This window comes from Ursus maritimus, unplaced genomic scaffold (genome assembly GCF_017311325.1).
Source record: "Ursus maritimus isolate PB19 unplaced genomic scaffold, ASM1731132v1 scaffold_14, whole genome shotgun sequence".
Taxonomy (NCBI): domain Eukaryota; kingdom Metazoa; phylum Chordata; class Mammalia; order Carnivora; family Ursidae; genus Ursus; species Ursus maritimus.
In genome coordinates, this window is record NW_024423786.1 from 56,408,624 (window position 1) to 56,426,311 (window position 17,688).

General features: G+C 58.5%; 1 protein-coding gene and 1 long non-coding RNA gene across 3 annotated transcripts in view; one reads left to right on the top strand and one right to left on the bottom strand.

Moving 5' to 3' along the window:
- Positions 1 to 4,515, top strand: part of MOB3A (MOB kinase activator 3A) — a 17,799-nt gene extending 13,284 nt beyond the window's left edge. For both annotated transcript variants that reach the window (XM_040629745.1, XM_040629746.1), the window contains exons 3-4: positions 737 to 939; positions 3,323 to 4,515. In XM_040629745.1, the coding sequence (XP_040485679.1) occupies positions 737 to 939; positions 3,323 to 3,352 (233 nt within the window). In that variant the 3' untranslated portion in view covers positions 3,353 to 4,515. The remainder of the gene's footprint in view (positions 1 to 736; positions 940 to 3,322) is intronic.
- Positions 4,516 to 4,710: 195 nt separating this feature from the next.
- LOC121102595 lies at positions 4,711 to 11,829 on the bottom strand. Its single transcript, XR_005834689.1, has 2 exons — positions 9,869 to 11,829; positions 4,711 to 6,553 (listed from the first exon to the last, which is right to left on the bottom strand). It is a non-coding gene; the product is annotated as an uncharacterized LOC121102595 (long non-coding RNA).
- Positions 11,830 to 17,688: the final 5,859 nt, after the last annotated feature.

The window sequence follows — 17,688 nt, forward strand, 5'->3', positions numbered from 1 at the left end:
AGCAAGCGCCTGGCGCACCGCGGCATCTCCCTGTGGGCTCCCCACGGGCTGTTAGCCCGCGAGCCCCTCATGTCAAGGATGGGGTCGATGTGTTCTTTCCGGTCCCAGCACCCACCTGCTGGTGCGGGCCGCGTCCCGTCTGTGCTGTGGGACAAAGACACGTGAACGTGTGGGGGGCAGAAGGGAGCACGCGGGGGCACCTAACACGCGAACTGCGCCCGAGCGGCTGGCGTGGGGACCCCCGTAGGGACATTTCACCACAATCAAGAGAAATGGAGAAGAAAAGTATTAAACTCCACAGTAGGATTTACCGCGTGCGCACGCACCCAATTAAGTTGCGTCGACGCCCGAACGTACATGACGTTTTAAAGACGCACGCGAGGTGGAGAGAAATACACCAAGTGAAAGATGTCAGACGTCAAAAACACATTTTTATGGGTTGTTCCGTTTTATTAAGAAAAACAAGCTAAGTAGACGTACCCACACGCCCACGGCCCAGAACCCGAGGGGGGGCTCGCGGACCCTCGGCTGCGGACCCTGGTGGGAAGGAGAGGGAGCGCGCCCCGCTCTGACCGGGCACCCGGCCGAGGGCGAGCGCGTGGCCGGCACGTCCCTGCGTGTCTCCCTGTGACCGCGGCCCTGGCTCACGGCGGGAGGGCGTCCCGGAGTCCGAGTGGGCTGCGGGCCGCGGGCCGGTGGCGCACCCAGCCTGTCTGAGCCCCCGCCCTGTGTGCAGGCACGCCGTTCCCCAAGAACTTCCTGCAGGTGGTGAAGAAGATCCTGTCGCGGCTGTTCCGCGTGTTCGTGCACGTCTACATCCACCACTTCGACCGCATCGCGCAGATGGGCTCGGAGGCGCACGTCAACACCTGTTACAAGCACTTCTACTACTTCGTCAAGGAGTTCGGCCTCATCGACACCAAAGAGCTGGAGCCGCTGGTGAGCAGGGGAGGGGCGCTCAGTCCCGGGCAGACGCCCCCCTTGGTGGGCAGCTCCGCGGCCGGTAGTAGGCAGAGTGAGCCAAGGCACGTTCCTCGGGTTGGGCCCAAATTTGTGACACGGCGACCCTGGGCGTGGCCACAGACGGAGGGGGCCACTTGGATTCCCAGCACGTGGAACCCACCCACTGGGGTGGTTTTTGATTCCTTTTGCTCGCTGCCCCCGCTGGCAGGCATGGTGGGGATGCGGCGGCCCACATGACCGTCCTGTCGTCCTGTCCCCACGAGAGACAGAGGCCCTGAATCCTGGGGCTGCCGTGCCCTCGGGGCCCCCCAGGGAGGTCACCCCTGTCGTGCAGCCTAGAGCCATCCCGGGAGGGGCCTGGAAACAGCCGCTCCCTCCTGCAGCTGCCCCCCTTTCCCTGTGGGAGACACCGGGGGGTCTCTAGTGCCATAAACAGCCACAGCCCAACGGCTGATCCCGGGCATCCCCATCTGCCCTGCCCATGTCCTCACTGCCTGGCTGGAGAGCAGGCAACAATTTATTTCTAATTGAGACAAAATTCACAGAAGTTAAAATTATCCGTTGTGAGCTGAGTAATTCAGTGGCATTTAATACGTTCACAAGGTGCTACAACCATCATCATCACTTCTAGTTCCAGAACATTCCATCAGCCCAGTGTGGCAGGCACTCCCCAGTCCCCTTCCCAGCCTGCGGCACCCTCGAACCCACCCTCTGGCTGTGGACTTGGCAGCTAGATCTGGGTCGACCCCAGCCTAGAGACGGGACAGTTCAGGCAGCAAGAGTGGCTCCCTGAGGCCTCTCCCCCACCGCTTTCCCAAACTGCTGTGGCTTTTAGTGAGACCTGGGAGGTCCGAGGGCGGCAAGTGGCTGCTCTCCAGGTACCTACCAGCTGCCACCATTGGTCCCAAGCAGGGAGGACATCCCCCCCAAGAGGTCCCAGGTGAAGCCGGTACTCAGAGCCCCCCAGGGCCATTCCAGGGGGTGGGGCCATCTCCCCAAGCGTGGAAATGCTAGAATGTTCCAGGGACCAGCGGGCCCTGGGCTTGCGGGTCGGCTGCTGGGGGACTGAGATGTCACTCCGGGGCCCCCACGGCTTCCCTTGCGCAGCCCCAGGACTCCGTGTGGGCTTTTTTTTTTTCTTTTTTGGTGGATTTCTCCATTGATTCAGGTCTCTGAACTCTGTTCTTGTCCGGCTTTCAGCCGTGGCTGAACCCTCTTCACACAGCCTTTCCCAGTTCTCTGTGCTCTTGTGGGCCCTGCCTGTCAGTGGACTTCTCCAGAGTTGAAGTTACAGCAGGCGTGCCTAATGGGGAGGAGGTTTTCCTCCGAGCTGATGGAACATTCTGGAACTGGGTAGATGAAGGGTGCGTGCCGTTGTGAATGTGAATGCTGCTGGATTGTTCGCCTCACCATGGCTACTCTTACGTGACGGTCCCCCGCACGTATCGTTTACAGAGTACTGAAAATTGAAACCTGCAGTTTCGTGCTTGGCTTGCTTTTCTTTTTTTTTAACTTTGTGTCTTGGTCCCTTTGTCATTTTCCCCACATCAATGCTTAGAGGTCTTTCCCTTTTTCTAAAGATTTTATTTATTTGTCAGAGCGAGAGGGCACGAGCGGGGGAGCAGCAGGCAGAGGAAGCAGGCTCCCCGCCGAGCAGGGAGTCCCATGTGGGGCTCGATCCCAGGACCCTGAGATCAGGACCTGAGATGAAGGCAGACGCTTCACTGACTGAGCCCCCCAGACGCCCAATGCTTAGAGTTCTTTCTGGCGCTGGGCAGAGGATAAAGTGCTTAAGCCTGTGGTGTCCCCAGGCCGTGCGTAAAGGAAGGGGGTGGTGATCCGCCCTGTGCCCGAGGCTTCCGGGCTCTGTCTGGAAGAACGTGGCGGGATGCCTTCCTGCCTAGCTTTGTTGCATTTTTCATTCATCTGTTGGGACAGACTCCCGAGGCTGCCATCGCCGGGTCTAAAGGGTGTATCATAGTATTCGTCTTTATTTCCAGGCTGCTTTCCAGACGTTTCCGTGCAGTGTCCAGTCTGGCATAGAAGGCATGAATCGGTACACTGTGGCACCGGGCCGACTGCCTGGTTTTGTGAATAAAGTTTTATTGGCACGCAGGCAGTTCGTCGAGGCGTTGCTGGGGCCGCGCTCCCTGGCGGTGCCTGGACATTGCCTCTCTGGCCCTTCACAGAAATAGCGTGCCGCCCCGGGCCGACAGCGTGCTGCTACCTGTTCCGTTCGTAAGCTGTGGCGTTAAATGAGTCCCGCGGGCCCCTGGAGACCGGATCCCCTGCTTTTCCATTTGCGTGTGGTTTCTGTCCCTCTTGTGTCCATATCTGACATCCTGCTTGTTCTTAACAGAAAGAAATGACCGCACGGATGTGCCACTGAGAGCCCCTCGGCCCCGCAGTCACCGAGGCAGTGCCCCGGGGGATACACGCACCTGAGGGCCACATCTCCGGAACATGGACCTGGGCTTTTTAGAAAGCCCAGCCGGTGAGCGAGCTCGGTGCCGTGGAGGCTGCACTGAACTCGGGGGTGGAGTCCTCCCTGATCCCGCCGGCCGCCGCCATGGGTCTGCACGCAGCCACCCTGAGCCCGTCTGCTTGGCAGGCGTCGAGCTTGAACTCCGTGGCTGTGCGTGGACCTGTGTCCGCGTGAACTCCGTGTGCTGAGCACCCAGGAAAACCCCCTCTGTGAACCGCTAGCATTTGCCCTGTGGGCGCCCAGACCAGCCACCGCGTATCGTCGGCGCGCAGTGGCCCCGAGCCTGCTTCACAACTCGCATGACGGGGACCCCGCCCCTGCTCCCCAGCTTTCCCGGGCCCCTTCCCGGATCGTGGAAGATTGGATTTTTCTCCCTGTGAGCCCGCCTCCCCCTTTGGAAAAGTATCCCCTCTCCCCTATGCATAACCCAGGGTGAGTCTCCCGCGGATCCCCTCTCCCGGGCTGGAATCTTCTGAATTTTGCCAAATATTTAGCTGGAGGTAGCCTTTCTGCAGATGCCTGCCAACTTTATGTGGAAACCCTGTGTTTGCGTGGCCCCATGTGGCTTCGGGACCCAAATCCCAGCACTGTCTCCCGTGGACATTGGGAGGGGTGGCCAGGGCCCCGTCTGGGCCACACCAAAGTGACCACAGGAGCCCCATTCTGCCTGTGCCTCCACCCCACCCACACGCAGCGTCCTCAGTGGCCTTTTCCGTGGCAGCCCTTCCAGTCTGGACCGCACCGACTCCGGTACCTCTGGGTGTCTGGGATGCTCGCAGGAGCGAGGAGCACTGTCCCCCAACGCCGAACAAGTGCAATTAATGTGACCTTGGCCTCGGTCCTTCTGGAAAGCCCCGGGCTCCAGCTCGAGGAGGCCCCTTCTGACTGAATGTAGCTCCCTTTAAACGCGAAACCTCGGCCAAGCACCATAACCACTGTGTCCCCCAGGGCTGCGGGCTGTTCCCACAGGCCAGCCAGGTCGGGGAAGGTGGCAGCGACTGCTCTCCACCCTCCCTGCCGCTGGCTGTTCCCACACGACCATCAGAATACACTGTGCCATCTTCGTACCCGCGTCTGCTGCTTGTCATTTCCGCTACCCTGGCCTGAGGGCCTGGTGTTGGGCCATGTCACTGCCCTTGTCCCCGTGGGCTGAGGGTCCGGCAAAGGGCCCCCAGATGGCTAAACAAATGCACAGAGTGAGGTTAGGGTACCGTGGGGTCCGGCTGGGTGGGGAGGTCAGGACTGAGACGCTGAGGCAGGCGTGTGCTCCCTCTCCCATTTCTGTTTTGTCTGAGAGTTTTTCCCCACCCTTCACGGAACACGATTTTAACTCTGCCTTTTTGCAGCGAAGGGGCCGGAAGACGTTGACCCTTGTGTGGAATAGATCAGGGGGCGACACCGAACAGGCGTTCCCTCGTCTGCGCCGCTGCCAGCCAGCTTTGGCCACGGACGCCTGATTCGTGCACCCCAAGAGCCCTTTCTTCTGTGGGGAAATCAGGGTCCAGGCTGGGGTCCTGGGTGGAATGGGAGCCGACGGGGCTGGAGCCCGGGGCCAGCTGCTCGCCCCTAGAGGGCGCACCGTCTCCGTGTGAAGGGAGCCGCCTCCCTGCAATTACGTGATTTGGAAAGACCTTCTCACAAAACCATTGTTGCCTTACCCGCTGACTTTGCAAATGCACCACAAAAATTTCCAGAACCCGCTAAGATTTTGGAAGCTGTTGTGATTTGTAACGTCAACCAAAGACGTCCCCATCCTGCTCCCCCCCCCAGGACCTGGGACGTGTCCCCTCACGGGCAGAGGGGACCCTGTCAAGGCCCCGGAGGTGGGGGTGACCCTGGGCTCCTGGGGGGGCCCCGGCGTCCTTACGAGGTCCTCATGAGAGGGAGGCAGAGGGCGGGAGGCCCAGAGACAGGCAGACCCCGCGCTACTGGTGGTGGTGGGGGGCGTGGGCCAGGGAGAGGCAGGAGCCGGGTCTCCCTGGGGCCCCGGGAGGGGACCAGCCCCGCCCACGCTGGGGTTTTAGGACTTCTGAGCCGGGAACTGTCAGAGAGTCCTTCCATGTGGTTGTAAGCCCTGAATGACCTGTCGCAGCGGCCGCGGAAGGCTCACACCCCTGCTAGAAGGAAATGTTTTGCCCACAGAACGCCTGGCACCCCTTCCCCTGTTACTGGGAATCCCGGAGTCAGGCCAGCTCCCAAGGGACTCCGCCCTCCTGCCCAGAGAGTCACTCATCCTCACAGGGCGGGTCACCCCAGAACTTGTCCAACCGGGAGAGGTGATGGGGGACAGGTGTTGGCATCTGGAAATCTGGCCGGACTGGGAGGGGTGGGAGAGGGAAGCGGCAGAGCTGCTGGGACAAGACGGCTGGCCGAGCTGCCTCCCGGCCAACACACGAGGGACTGTCATGTCAGTGGCGTGGATTCCTGTCCTTCCGGTGGACATGACCCCGCAGGCAGCCTCGGCGTCCGGGAAAGCGCTGCTCTCCTGTAACTCAGCAGTGGCTTCCTGAGCCATCTGAGGTCAGGAGCCCCCGTTAGGGGAAATTTCCCCCCGGGGGCGGCATGATCCCTAGACCCACGCTGACCAGCATGGCAGCCACGAGCTGCGGAGGACAGTGAGAACCACTCAGCTTCTCAGTCACAGGAGCCCTGGTCAGCGGCGGTCCCAGACCTTGCTGCTTCTCAGCAACCCCTGGTCAGAAGCAAAGTCGAGGTGGGGACGGTTCCAATCCTCCCCGGTTCATAAAAACCAACGGCTAAGTCTAGGATCGTGCTGCTGGTTCCGTCTTGGCCCCCCGGTGGAGAAGCAGCGTGGGGCGGCACGTGGGGCAGGCCTGGCCTGACGCGGGGCAGTGGGCCCTGCGGGCGGCCAGGGGGTGCAGACAAGCGCGCACACGCGTCTCCCGGCAGAGTCCTGCACCGTGCGGGGGGCCAGCATGGGACACATCCCTCCTGGTCGTGGGCAGTACTTATCGGTGACAATAAATTCTCCTCTCGTCAAGTCTTTACAAAATCCCTGATGATGGATGTAGATAAATTGCCAGGGCTGGTGTCTGTGTCAGAGGGCGTTACATCGGGGGACATTGTGGTGAGTTGTGGCGTACCCTGCAGGGAAGGGGCACCAATTTACTCTTCCGTCAGCACTTTCATGGATCCCATTTCCTCACATCCCCCTCCCGGCGCTGGGTGGTAGACCATGTGTCATGTGCCAGTTTGATAGGAAAACATCCTCAGTGCACGTGACCATTTATATTGTCAATTTATATCCTTCGTCCATTTTTCCATTGGGAAGTGGTCTTTTCTTATTGGTTTATAAATACATATTGGGCTTATACGCCTTCTAATATACTTGTTTATAAAAGCTTTTTTATACATAATTTGTCGTATGTTACACAAATTTCTCCTGGTTTCTCGTTTATCTTTAACATTGTTTATGATCATTTCAACATACTTTTTTTTCTGTTTTGGAGCTTTCACATTTTAGGTCATTCTTTTCCTTGATGTTTTCTACGCTTGGTGACAAGCTTACAAACTTGGGCTGGGGAAGCCTTTATGTAAACATTCACCACTGTTTTCTTCCCCTTCTCTATATAGTTTTCTTCTTCTTTTTTTTTTAATATAGTTTTTAAAGATTTTACCCATTTATTTGACACAGAGAGAGAGCAAACACAAGCAGGGGAGAGGCAGAGGGAGAAGCAGACTCCCCACTGAGCAGGGAGCCCGACACAGGGCTCGATCCCAGGATCTGAGATCCTGACCTGAGCCAAAGGCAGATGCTTCACCGACTGACCACCCAGGCACCCCCCCTTTTTTTTTTTAATATTAAATGCTAGATAAATTTGAGTTTAATCTCCATGTATGGTGTGAGATAAAGCACTACAAAAATACGGGTTTTTTGAAGGTTTTATTTATTTTTGAGAGAGAGCACGCGCAGGGGGAGAGGGAGAGGGAGAATCCCAAGCAGACTCCCTGCTGAGCGCGGAGCCAGACTCGGGGCTCGATCCCACAACCCTGAGGTCATGACCCGAGCTGAAGTCAAGAGCCGGATGCTCAACCGACTGAGCCACCCAGGCACCCCAAGGATGACTATTTTAAAGCATAACACAAGATTAGGTCCCGGAAATTAAACACACAGGTCGTGGATCGGTGGCTAAATGGAGCTTGTAAATAAAGCTTTATTGGCACACAGCTCTGCTCATTCATCTGCCTGGGATCTGGGGCTCTCTTTCACCACAGTGGCAGAGCTGAGAAGCTAGAAAGAGACCCCTAGCCCCAGAGAGCTGAAAAGAGCCAGTCCAGGCTTTTACAGAAAAAGCGGGCCCCCACCTGACGTGGGGATACAGGCTGACTCTCGGGTTAAAACACGAGAACCTCACAGAGGCGTCAAACCAAAGCCTTCACACTTCCTTCGTTTCAAACAAGGGCCGTGCTGCTGCTTGCACAGCTCTGAACGTACAGCCCCGAGCTGCGCACTCCAACCTAACGGTGTGTGATTTCCATCCAAATAACACTGTGATTAAAAAAGAGAGATGCACATAGAACAGTTCAAAGCAGGTCAGGCAAAGTTTTATCAAAGCAAAGCACGAGAAAGCAGGAATTGCAAAATTAACATAGGTAAGACAGTGCAGCTGACCCTTGATTCACACTGGTGGTTCGGGGCAGCGAACCCCCCACACATTGAATCCCCACATGTAACTGTCGACTTCCCCAAAACCTAACTCCTGACAGCCCACCGCTGGCCGGAAGCCTTAGCGATCACGCTAACCGTGGATTAGTTCATATGGTGTGTGTTCTAGGAATTCTATACGCTGTTTGCACAACAAGCTAGGGAAAAAAATGTTACTAAGAGGGGCACCTGGGTGGCTCAGTCGTTAAGCATCTGCCTTCAGCTCAGGGCGTGATCCCAGGGTTCTAGGATCAAGCCCCACGTCGGGCTCCTCTGCCGGGAACCTGCTTCTTCCTCTCCCACTTCCCCTGCTTGTGTTCCCTCTCTCGCTGGCTCTCTCTCTCTCTGTCAAATAAATAAATAAATAAAATCTAAAAAAAGAAAAAAAAAGAAAAGAAACCTCTGGAGAGAAACTGGATTCAAAAAAAAAAAGAAAGAAAATGTTCCTAAGAAAATCACAAGGAAGAGAAAATACACTAACAGTCCTGTACTGTAAAAAATCAGCTGCTAAACGGACCCACACAGGTTGACCCTGTGTCATTCAACGGTCAACTGTGTACTTACTGTGATCAAGTTTTCTGATAAAATATCTATAGGGAAAATATATTAGGAAACTTTTATGTACTGAAATATAGTAAATGAAATAGAAAGTTAAGGAAAACATGATAAAAGGATTTTTTTTTTTTATTTGACAGAGATAGAGACAGCCAGCGAGAGAGGGAACACAAGCAGGGGGAGTGGGAGAGGAAGAAGCAGGCTCATAGCGGAAGAGCCTGATGTGGGGCTCGATCCCATAACGCCGGGATCACGCCCTGAGCCGAAGGCAGACGCTTAACCGCTGTGCCACCCAGGTGCCCCCTGATAAAAGGAATTGATAAGCATTTAAAGTTAATTTTCTTGCAGGCTAAGAAAGTATTAATATATTGATATATAAATATATAAACTATAAAAGCACAATTTATTAATTTATATCATGTAATTCCTTTATAAATTAACATGCTAATTTAATATAATTAAAATAATATTTTACATATGTATAATTTACTAAAGCTTACTTACTGGCTAGTTTTTCAACTTCTTACCTGACAACCAACAGCCTCTTTTTTTGCCAGGCTACCATAAATAAGCATTTGTGAAAATTGATTTCCTTTTTGAACTGATTATATATTCAACTGTATGAAAAATATCAAATTCCAAAAAAAGCCATAAAACCATACCAAAAATTGTACGCGCTGTCTCCCCTAACCAGAATGCTTCGTGACGCGCTGCTCTCAGCCCGGCCATAGCCAGCGTCGTGGCTGGACCGGTCCTGACGGTTCTTATCATCGCAAGACTCTGTTCAGCAACAACCATCGGGAAACCCCGCAAAACAAATGCATTCCCCACAGGACCTGGAAAGTCCACGGCACGCCGAGTTCACACACCGTGGGTAGGGAGGGAGCACAGGCCTGGCGTTCTGCTTTTAACGGGGTCGAGGGTGGGGGCCTCCGGTTCCTCAGACTCACTCCTTGTTGGTGAATTTAAAACATAAAAGCAGGGGCGCCTGGGGGGCTCCGTTGGTGAAGCATCTGCGTTTGGCTCAGGTCCTGATCTCGGGGTCCTGGGATCGAGCCCTACATCGGGCTCCCTGCTCAGCGGGGAGCCTGCTTCTCCCTCTGCCTGCTGCTCCCCGCTTGTGTGCTCTCTCTCTCTCTGATAAATAAATAAAATCTTTAAAACTTAAATAAATAAAATAAATAAGAACCAGAAAATACCTGTCAGGGCTCCACCATAGCAGTAAAAGCAGAAAAGATGAGCAAAACGTTAAAGTCTCAGCCACTGGAGCATACAGCGCCTTTTCCTGAACACCTCCGGAGCCGGGGGACAGCCTGGAGGTGAAGGGAAGAGCCCTTGGGGAGCGGGTGTGTGTGTGTGTGTGTGTGTGTGTGTGTGTGTGTCACAGTCTGACGCTCAGCCGGCACCGCGTGAACGAGAGCTCACACACGCGGCTCCCAGAGCTGCCCCGTTAGCGTTTGTTGCTGAGAATGAGGTAGCTGTGTCCGTCAGCTCCCACTGCGTAACAAGTCACCAAAACAAAGCCCCCTGCGGCGGCGCATCTGCTGTCTCACGGTTCCCACGGATTGGAGTCAGGCCCTGCCTCGCTGGGTCCCTGCTCAGGCTGCTGGCAAGGTGTCTGCGGGGCCGGCGTCTCCCCCAAGCTGCTTCCAGCCTTCCGTGCTTGGTGGCAGGATTCGGCTCCCTGCAGTCGCGAGACGGGGGGCTTCAGCGTCCTGCTGGCTGCCCAGCAGAGGCCACCCCGGCAGAGCCACGTGTGTCATCGGAGCCAGCCAGGGCCAGCATGGGCTGGACGAGCATGCGGACCCCACCAGCTGGCCAGAAGCCAGTCCCGGGCCCCACCCACGCTGAGGGAAGGGGACCGACCAAGGGCACGACCGCCAGGAGGTGGGTCCTGAGAGCCCTCAAGCTTCCTCTCACGAAGGGGAAGTGATGGCCCTTGAATCCTGCGGTGTGACTGCTGGGTCATACTCCGTCACATGACAGGAACACAGATCAGGTGGCCTTTGAGGACGTGAAGGTGGTTGGAGCTGTTCATCCGTAGAGAGGGTACTCCTGGAATATTCTAGATGTTTCCTCCTGCACCCGCCTGGCAAGAGTCTCTCTAGACCAGGGTCTGTCCCCCCAGCACGCTGGATCATTCTCTTGAGGGCGTCTCAGACACCGTGCCGGCTGAGCAGCCCCTCTGGCCCCAGCCACTGGACACCAGGAGCACCGCATCGTGACAACCACAGATGTCCCCAGACATGGCCCCGTGACCCCTGGGACAGAACCGCTGCCAGGTGCAAAGGCTGTAAGGGGATGTTCCTGGCTCCGGAGGTCAGCCGCGGCAGAGCGCGGGGGCTGCTGCTGACTTCACGCCCTCCCAGCGCCGCCTGTGAGCGAGGTCTTTTCTAGAATGCCTTGTTTCCTGTTGCCGGTATTTTTCAAAGCACGGTCCCTGGCTCGGCTCTCAATCTGCGGCATGGCAGACTCTCATGTGCTCCCCGGCTTCCTGCTCTGTGTTTGTGCACAGAGCTCTCTGCCACTGACCTGCCGTGGCCAGGAAGCGTGGCCGGCCCTGGCTGGCACCTGCGCCCCGTCCAGGCTGACAGGGCCGTGGGCTGGCTCCCGCGGCTGCTGAGCCCCGTCCGTCCGGTACCGCTGGCGTGCTGCACGTCACGCGCCCGATGCGAACAGTTCTGTGGTATTTGGCACATTTGCAAAATTGTGCAACCATCACCTCAGCCTAGTTCCCGAACATTCTCACCCCCCTAAAAGCAAGCCTGTCCCCATCAGCCGTCACTCCCCCCTGAGCCCCCGGCCCCCGCGAGCCCCCTTCCCGTCCGTGGACGAGCCTGTTCTGGACGTGTCACACACGTGGACTCCCACACCACGGGGTCTTCTGTGTCTGGTTCCCTCCCTGAGTGTTGTGGGCTTGGGTCCGTCCCCAGGGCAGCGCGTCATGTGCCATTGTCCGAGTTTGGGGCTGTCACCACCGTTCCTGTCCCAAGCCGGGGGCGGAGTTTTGTGCAGGTCTGCTGTTTTGAAGCCACTGTTGACACTACACTCTGCTGACCTCTGATGCCACCACTGGTTCCCCCCGCCCCGGGGAGGGGGGTGCGTTCCTAGATATTTCTGGAGCCGTCTGCCCTTCTTTCCAAACCAAAGACAGCAGATGAAAAACGAAACCAGCTGCTCCACTTTGCCCTCCCGGCTGTGGGCCTCCCGTCCCTGGAGGGGCGTTCTGCTCCCAGGAAGGCCCGCGGGGCAACAGCTCTGTCTGTCCTGAGCAGACCCAGGGGAGGCCGGCCCCCCCACTCTGCTGCCCGGCCCCAGGTCTGTCCAAGCTCCCGGCAGATGCCGGGTTGACCTGAATCTCACACTGGCGACATCTGGCACATTCCAGCATTTCACAGGGACATGGAGATGGAGCTGGGCCGTCACCCTGCCCGCCCCCCCCCCCGGGACCCCCAGCGCTGACTTACCACGTTGCCAGTTTTCCCTCTCACCAGGCCCTGGGCCTAATCCTGGCCTCCGTGAAGGATGGCACAAGGATGGCTGGGAGCCCACAGCAAGTCCTTGGTCTGTCACAGCACAGGAGGCGGCCCCGAGCCCAGGGTCCCTGTCCCCCCACATCGGTTGGCCCCCCTGGCCTTTCCCGGCCATCCCGCCCTTTTCCTCACCGCATGTGAGCAGACCTTCCTGCCTGTTCTCTGGCTCAGCTCTGTGAACAGCCATGAGTTCTCGCTGGCAGCCACCAAGGCAAGAGCAGGCATGCTGGTGGGGGGCCCAGAGGAAAGGCCCCAAGCAGGTGGACCCCGCCCCACCCTCCGGCACACGACTGTGCGCGTCTGTGAGTCCACTCCCGCGGGCCGCCAGGGAGTCATGCCCGTGTGTCCGATCGCCAGCAGAAGGCTGATGCAGCCTCACCCCCGGGATCGGCCTGGGGGGAGGGCGTCGTGGTCTCCTGGGGATGCTATAACATACCCCAAAACTCGGTGGCTTAGAACCACACATCCTGGGGTGAGAAGACCCACTCGGGTCTCCAGGCGTGGGCGGAGCTGCTTCCTTCCAGACACTCCAGGAAGAATCATCTTTGGGCTTTTCCAGCTTCCACAGGCTCCTGGCCCCTCCCTCCACTGTCACAACTGTTAGCACCACACGCTGGTCCCTGGGGGACAGAGAGCCACCCTAGCGTCCCTCCGCCAACCCTGAAGAGTCCTGGGCGTGTGGGTGACCTTCCCACTGGCTGGGGACCCTGGGGGAGTGTGGAGACCAAGGACAGGGGACGGGAAGGGCCTTGATGGGCCAGGTGCCCCCGCCCCCGCCCCCCACTGCTGGCCACAGCCAGCCCATGAGCCCGGAAGGAAGGTGGAGAGCACCTCAGATACACGTCCAGCTGCGTGTCTTGGAGGGCCACGCCGCCCCTGCAGGTCATTTTTTATGGGTCAGCAAGGGGGGTGGACAGCGATGTCTAGAAATTAACAACTGGGGTACCTGGGTGGTGCAGCTGGAAGGGCATCTGACTCTTGGTTTTGGCTCAAGTTGTGATCTCAGGGTGGTGAATCGAACCCCACATGGGGCTCCACGCTCAGTGTAGGGTCTTCTTGACATTCTCTCTCTCTCTCTCTCTCTCTCTCTGCCATTGCCCCTCTCCCTACACTCTCTCAAAGAAATCTTAAAAATATGTAAATATATTTTTTAAAAAGAAATTACTTAATAGTGGTGTGCTTGTTCTTTTAATAATTTTTTAAATATTTTATGTACTTATTTCACAGAGAGCGAACGTGTGAGAGAGAGCACAAATGGGGAGCAGCAAAGGGAGAAGGAGAAGCAGACTCTGATCAGCAGGGAGCCCGATGCGGGGCTCGATCCCAGAACCCCAGGATCGAAACCTGAGCCGAAGGCAGACGATCAACCGACTGAGCCACCCAGGTTCAGTGTGTGCTTTCTTTCATTTTACTTCATTTTGAACTAGTTGTAGACTAGAGAAAAGTTGCAGAACTTGAACTGAGAGTTTTCAGATGCCCCCACCGGGTTTCCCCTAAAGCTAGTATCCTGCATGGCCAGGGAACAGAATCACAGCAGGACACCCCAGGGAGTGCTGTCCTAGGAGGCTGGGGTGGGGGGTGATGGAGGGACAGGAAGGAAGGCCACGGGGGAAGCTGGGTCCACATCCCGAAGCCTGACCTGGCCCGGGGCCCCTGCCCTGCTAATTGTCCCCCACCTCCCCCAAACTCTAGGTCCTGCCACCCCTCCAGATGTCGGTCCTCTTCTTTGGGGGCAGCCTCGGCAGGGGCCTCAGATATCTCCAGCCCCTGCAGGCCCCCTCGGGGGCACTCCAGGCTTGGAACCCAGGAGGCAGGCAGTGGTTTGGGGCATCACTTCTGCTGCTGTCTGCACCCGGGATCAGCCAATGTCACTTCTTGCCCCTGGTTTGTGTTTTCATCGACCTGGACCCGTTCAGAGGAGAAAGGAGGGCCAGTCCAGGGTGGAGGGACGTTGTGGCCATGGACACTGGCCCTCAGAGCCCATAGGAGACCAGATCTTCACCACCAGCCCTGTGCTTTCCGCAGTCGGACCGAGAGCCGGAGGGGATGTTGCCCGAGCACGGAGACCTGAGGCCCAGGCCACCGACCTCCCTGACCCTACAGGTGGAGACGGGGTCCTGGTAAAGGCTGTCTCCTGGCCCGGAGTTAGAAGGACGGGCGCGGGGACCCAAGCCCAGGGACAAGTTCTGCCCCCACCTGCGGCGTGGCTTTCTGAGGGCGCGGGCTGGCGTCGAGGCGCACACCTTGGCGCCGCATAAATGCAGGGGTCCCCTTCCGAGAAGCAGCGCACCTGAGGACACTGAGGCTCAGGAAGACCCGGGGCCCCGGCCCGCGCACCCCCACTTCTGGGCGGCGCCCTGGGTCCCGGACTCCAGCGCCCGGAGAAGTGCGCGGTCCGTTTAAAAGGGGCGCGGCCCTCCTTGCGTGGGCTTGAGGACAACAATCCCATTGGCTGGAGTGTGGTCCTCAGCCACGCCCCTCGCGCTCAGTCTCTGGAATCCTATTGGCCCAGCTCCACGGCCTCATCTTCCACAACCTGGGAACCTGGGCACTAAGCCAGGTTCGGTGACGCAAATGCGTTGCCCGGCAACCGCTCCCGCCTCGGGGCAGAGGGGCCCAGCGCGGTAGCCAGGGCGCAGGCGCGGCGGCCGCGCGTCCCCAGGGCGCGCGGCCGGGACCCCGGAGTCAGCCGGGACCCCGGAGTCAGCCCTGCCCCCGGCCGGCGCCCCTGCCGCCCGCCACCCCAGGGCGAGGCCCCGCCGTGCGGACGAGGAGGGGGAGGGGCCCCGGGAACGGCGTGCCCGGCGGGGGTCTCGGCGTGGGAACGGGCTGGGCGCCGCGGGCGGGGAGGGTTCGGGGGCGCCGGGTCGCAGGCCCCGCGGCGGATCTGCTGGAGCTTTTAGCGGCATTAGCAAATCCAGCCCCAGGGAGGGCATTCCTGGAGGCTGGCGCCGGGTCCTTGCAGCAGCCGCTTCCGGCCACAGGCTCCGGGCCGGGAGACCAGCCTTCCAGGCCTCTCCCGTCCTCCGTCCCAGCAGCCAGGGTTGCCCGCTCCGGGCCGCCTGGCCCTGCCGCAATCTGCTCGGCTGCAAAATGGCAGCACGAGGCGCCAGTGCCTGTGTCAGCCTCCTAAGGCTGCTGTAAGAATTACCAGATTTAGGGCCTTAAAAGGACAGAAATCTATTCCGTGATACTTCTGGAGGTCGGGAATCCCACACAGGACTCACGGGCTGAAACGCCAGGCGTGGGCAGTGCTGGACCCCCGGGGCCCCAGAGAGACGCGGCTCCTGCCTTTTCCTGGCCCGCGGCTCCCCTCCATCCTCACCGCCGGCAGCGCGCGGTCTGCCAGTCTCTGGGACTCCCGCCCTCTGCCTTCCTTTCGTGAGGACGCCTCCGCCCCCGCAATCACAACCTCAGGGCCCCCCCCTTTTTTTAAAGATATTTATTTATTTATTTATTTATTTATTTATTTATTTATTTATTTATTTGACAGAGAGAGCGAGAGAGGGAACACAAGCAGGCAGAGTGGGAGAGGGAGAAGCAGGCTCCCAGCGGAGCAGGGAGCCCGATGTAGGGCTCCATCCTAGGTCCCTGGGATCGTGACCTGAGCCAAAGGCAGACGCTTAACGACTGCGCCACCCAGGCGCCCCTCAGGGCCCTTAATCTCATGCAAAGTCCCTTCTGCCACTAGATTTCATAACCACAGGTTCCAGGCATTAGAACAGGATGTCTGCCGACCCCGTGGCTGTATGACTGTGGCATGGACCCGCAAGAGGGTTTGAGGCAGGTGACCTGAGTAGTGTGGCCTGGTGGGGCACGGGGCTCCCCCTACACCCGCCTCCTTTTCCCTCCCTAACCCCATCACCTGTCCTCTTTGTGCTCCCGTGGCCCTGCCCCTCGTAGGACTTGCACACGTGCCTGAAAGCCCCCGCCTCCTCAAAACTGGGGGCTCTTGTACATGATGCCCCAGGTTATTGTTGGACAGGTCAGCTGGGAGTGGGAGATCTGGCTTTCCCATGAGCCACCTGCATGTCCACTGGCTTGGACGACCCGGCAGAGAGGAAACAAGATTACAGGCCAAGGGCCCCATCCTGGGTCACTGGGACAGAGTGGTGGCCCTTGGCCATCTGCTGGGCCGGCCCTGCCAGCCCCCAGCCCCACCCCTGCCCCCACCTTGGGGACCTACAGTGACTGATTCCTGGGAGACAGGACATGTGTGGGGCCCCATGGCTGCAGAGGCACAAGTAGCCAAGCAGGCGGGGCAGCCCAGAACTCCTGGCCACACCCACCCCTGCTTTCTCTTCTCCCTGCCCTCCCCCCACCCCCACGGAGGACAGAGGCCCTGGCTCCATCCCCAGGACTGCTGAGCCACCGGAATGGAGCGGGCTGTGAGTCAGTCAGCAGGAAGGGACACTTACAGCCACTTGCATCAGATGTTCCTGCCGCGTGGCCCCACGGCCAGAAGCCCCAGCTCGTGACCCTTGCCTCCCTGGGGAGCTCCTGGGACTTGGGGTTCCTGTCCATGGAGAGCCAGACATGTGGGATCATGTGGGGAGGGTACCGGCCGGGGGTGGGGCGCCAGCCTGGGACTCCCGACCCCACTCATCCCCTATACCCACAGCCACCCTTGCTCCAAGTGCCAATCCTGATCCCAACACCCTGACCCTCCTTGGAAGCTGCCCTGGGACCCAGGTCCTCCCACACCAGCTCAGGGCTTTAAGGCAGCCCTAGGTCCCCCTCTGAGACAGGGACCTGGCGCTGAACGAAAGAGGGAGAGGCCCAGCCTTTACCCCAAAGGCACTGGCTTGTGGGGGTGCTGTGGACGTCCCAGCCCCACGCCCGGGCCCCCGCTGCTCCGACCTGTGTGTGCACACACCAGCAGGTGTGCACCCGGGCTCTGCCCTACACAGACCCAGGCTCCGTGCTTCTCTAAGCGTGCAGAGACATACAAACACACCCAAATCTGCTCGCACTCACACACTCACACCAAACCGGTGACTTGTTTTTAAGGTTGGGGGAGAAAGGTCTTTACCATCACCCCTCTTCCCGCGGGGCTGAATTTCAGATGAACAATGAATACCGTCTGGGGTACACTTACGTGTTCGCGAAGAGTACTCCTCCTCCACCCGAGATTCACATGTAGCTTGGTGTTCCGCGTTTTATTGGCTAAATCTAGGAGCTCTAGCTGCTGGGTTGTGGAGGCCCTGAGCTTCCTGGGTTCCCCCAGACACTGCCCAGGAAGTGAACACTGCACACCCAAGCCCCCCAGATCCCAGGGCTCTGGCCACTTAGCCAGGCCAAAGAGAGGGTGGCCAGAGGGGGCACCACCCATCACAGCCAGCTTGCCTCCTGACTCAAAGGAGGCAGGGGAAGCAGGGGCCCTAAGGGGAGAGGTCAGGCCTGCCTCGTGTCTCCTCTGGGGTTTTGGGGAGACCCCACATGTGACACAGGCTGAGAGTCACTCTGTAGAAGCGAGAGGCTTCTCA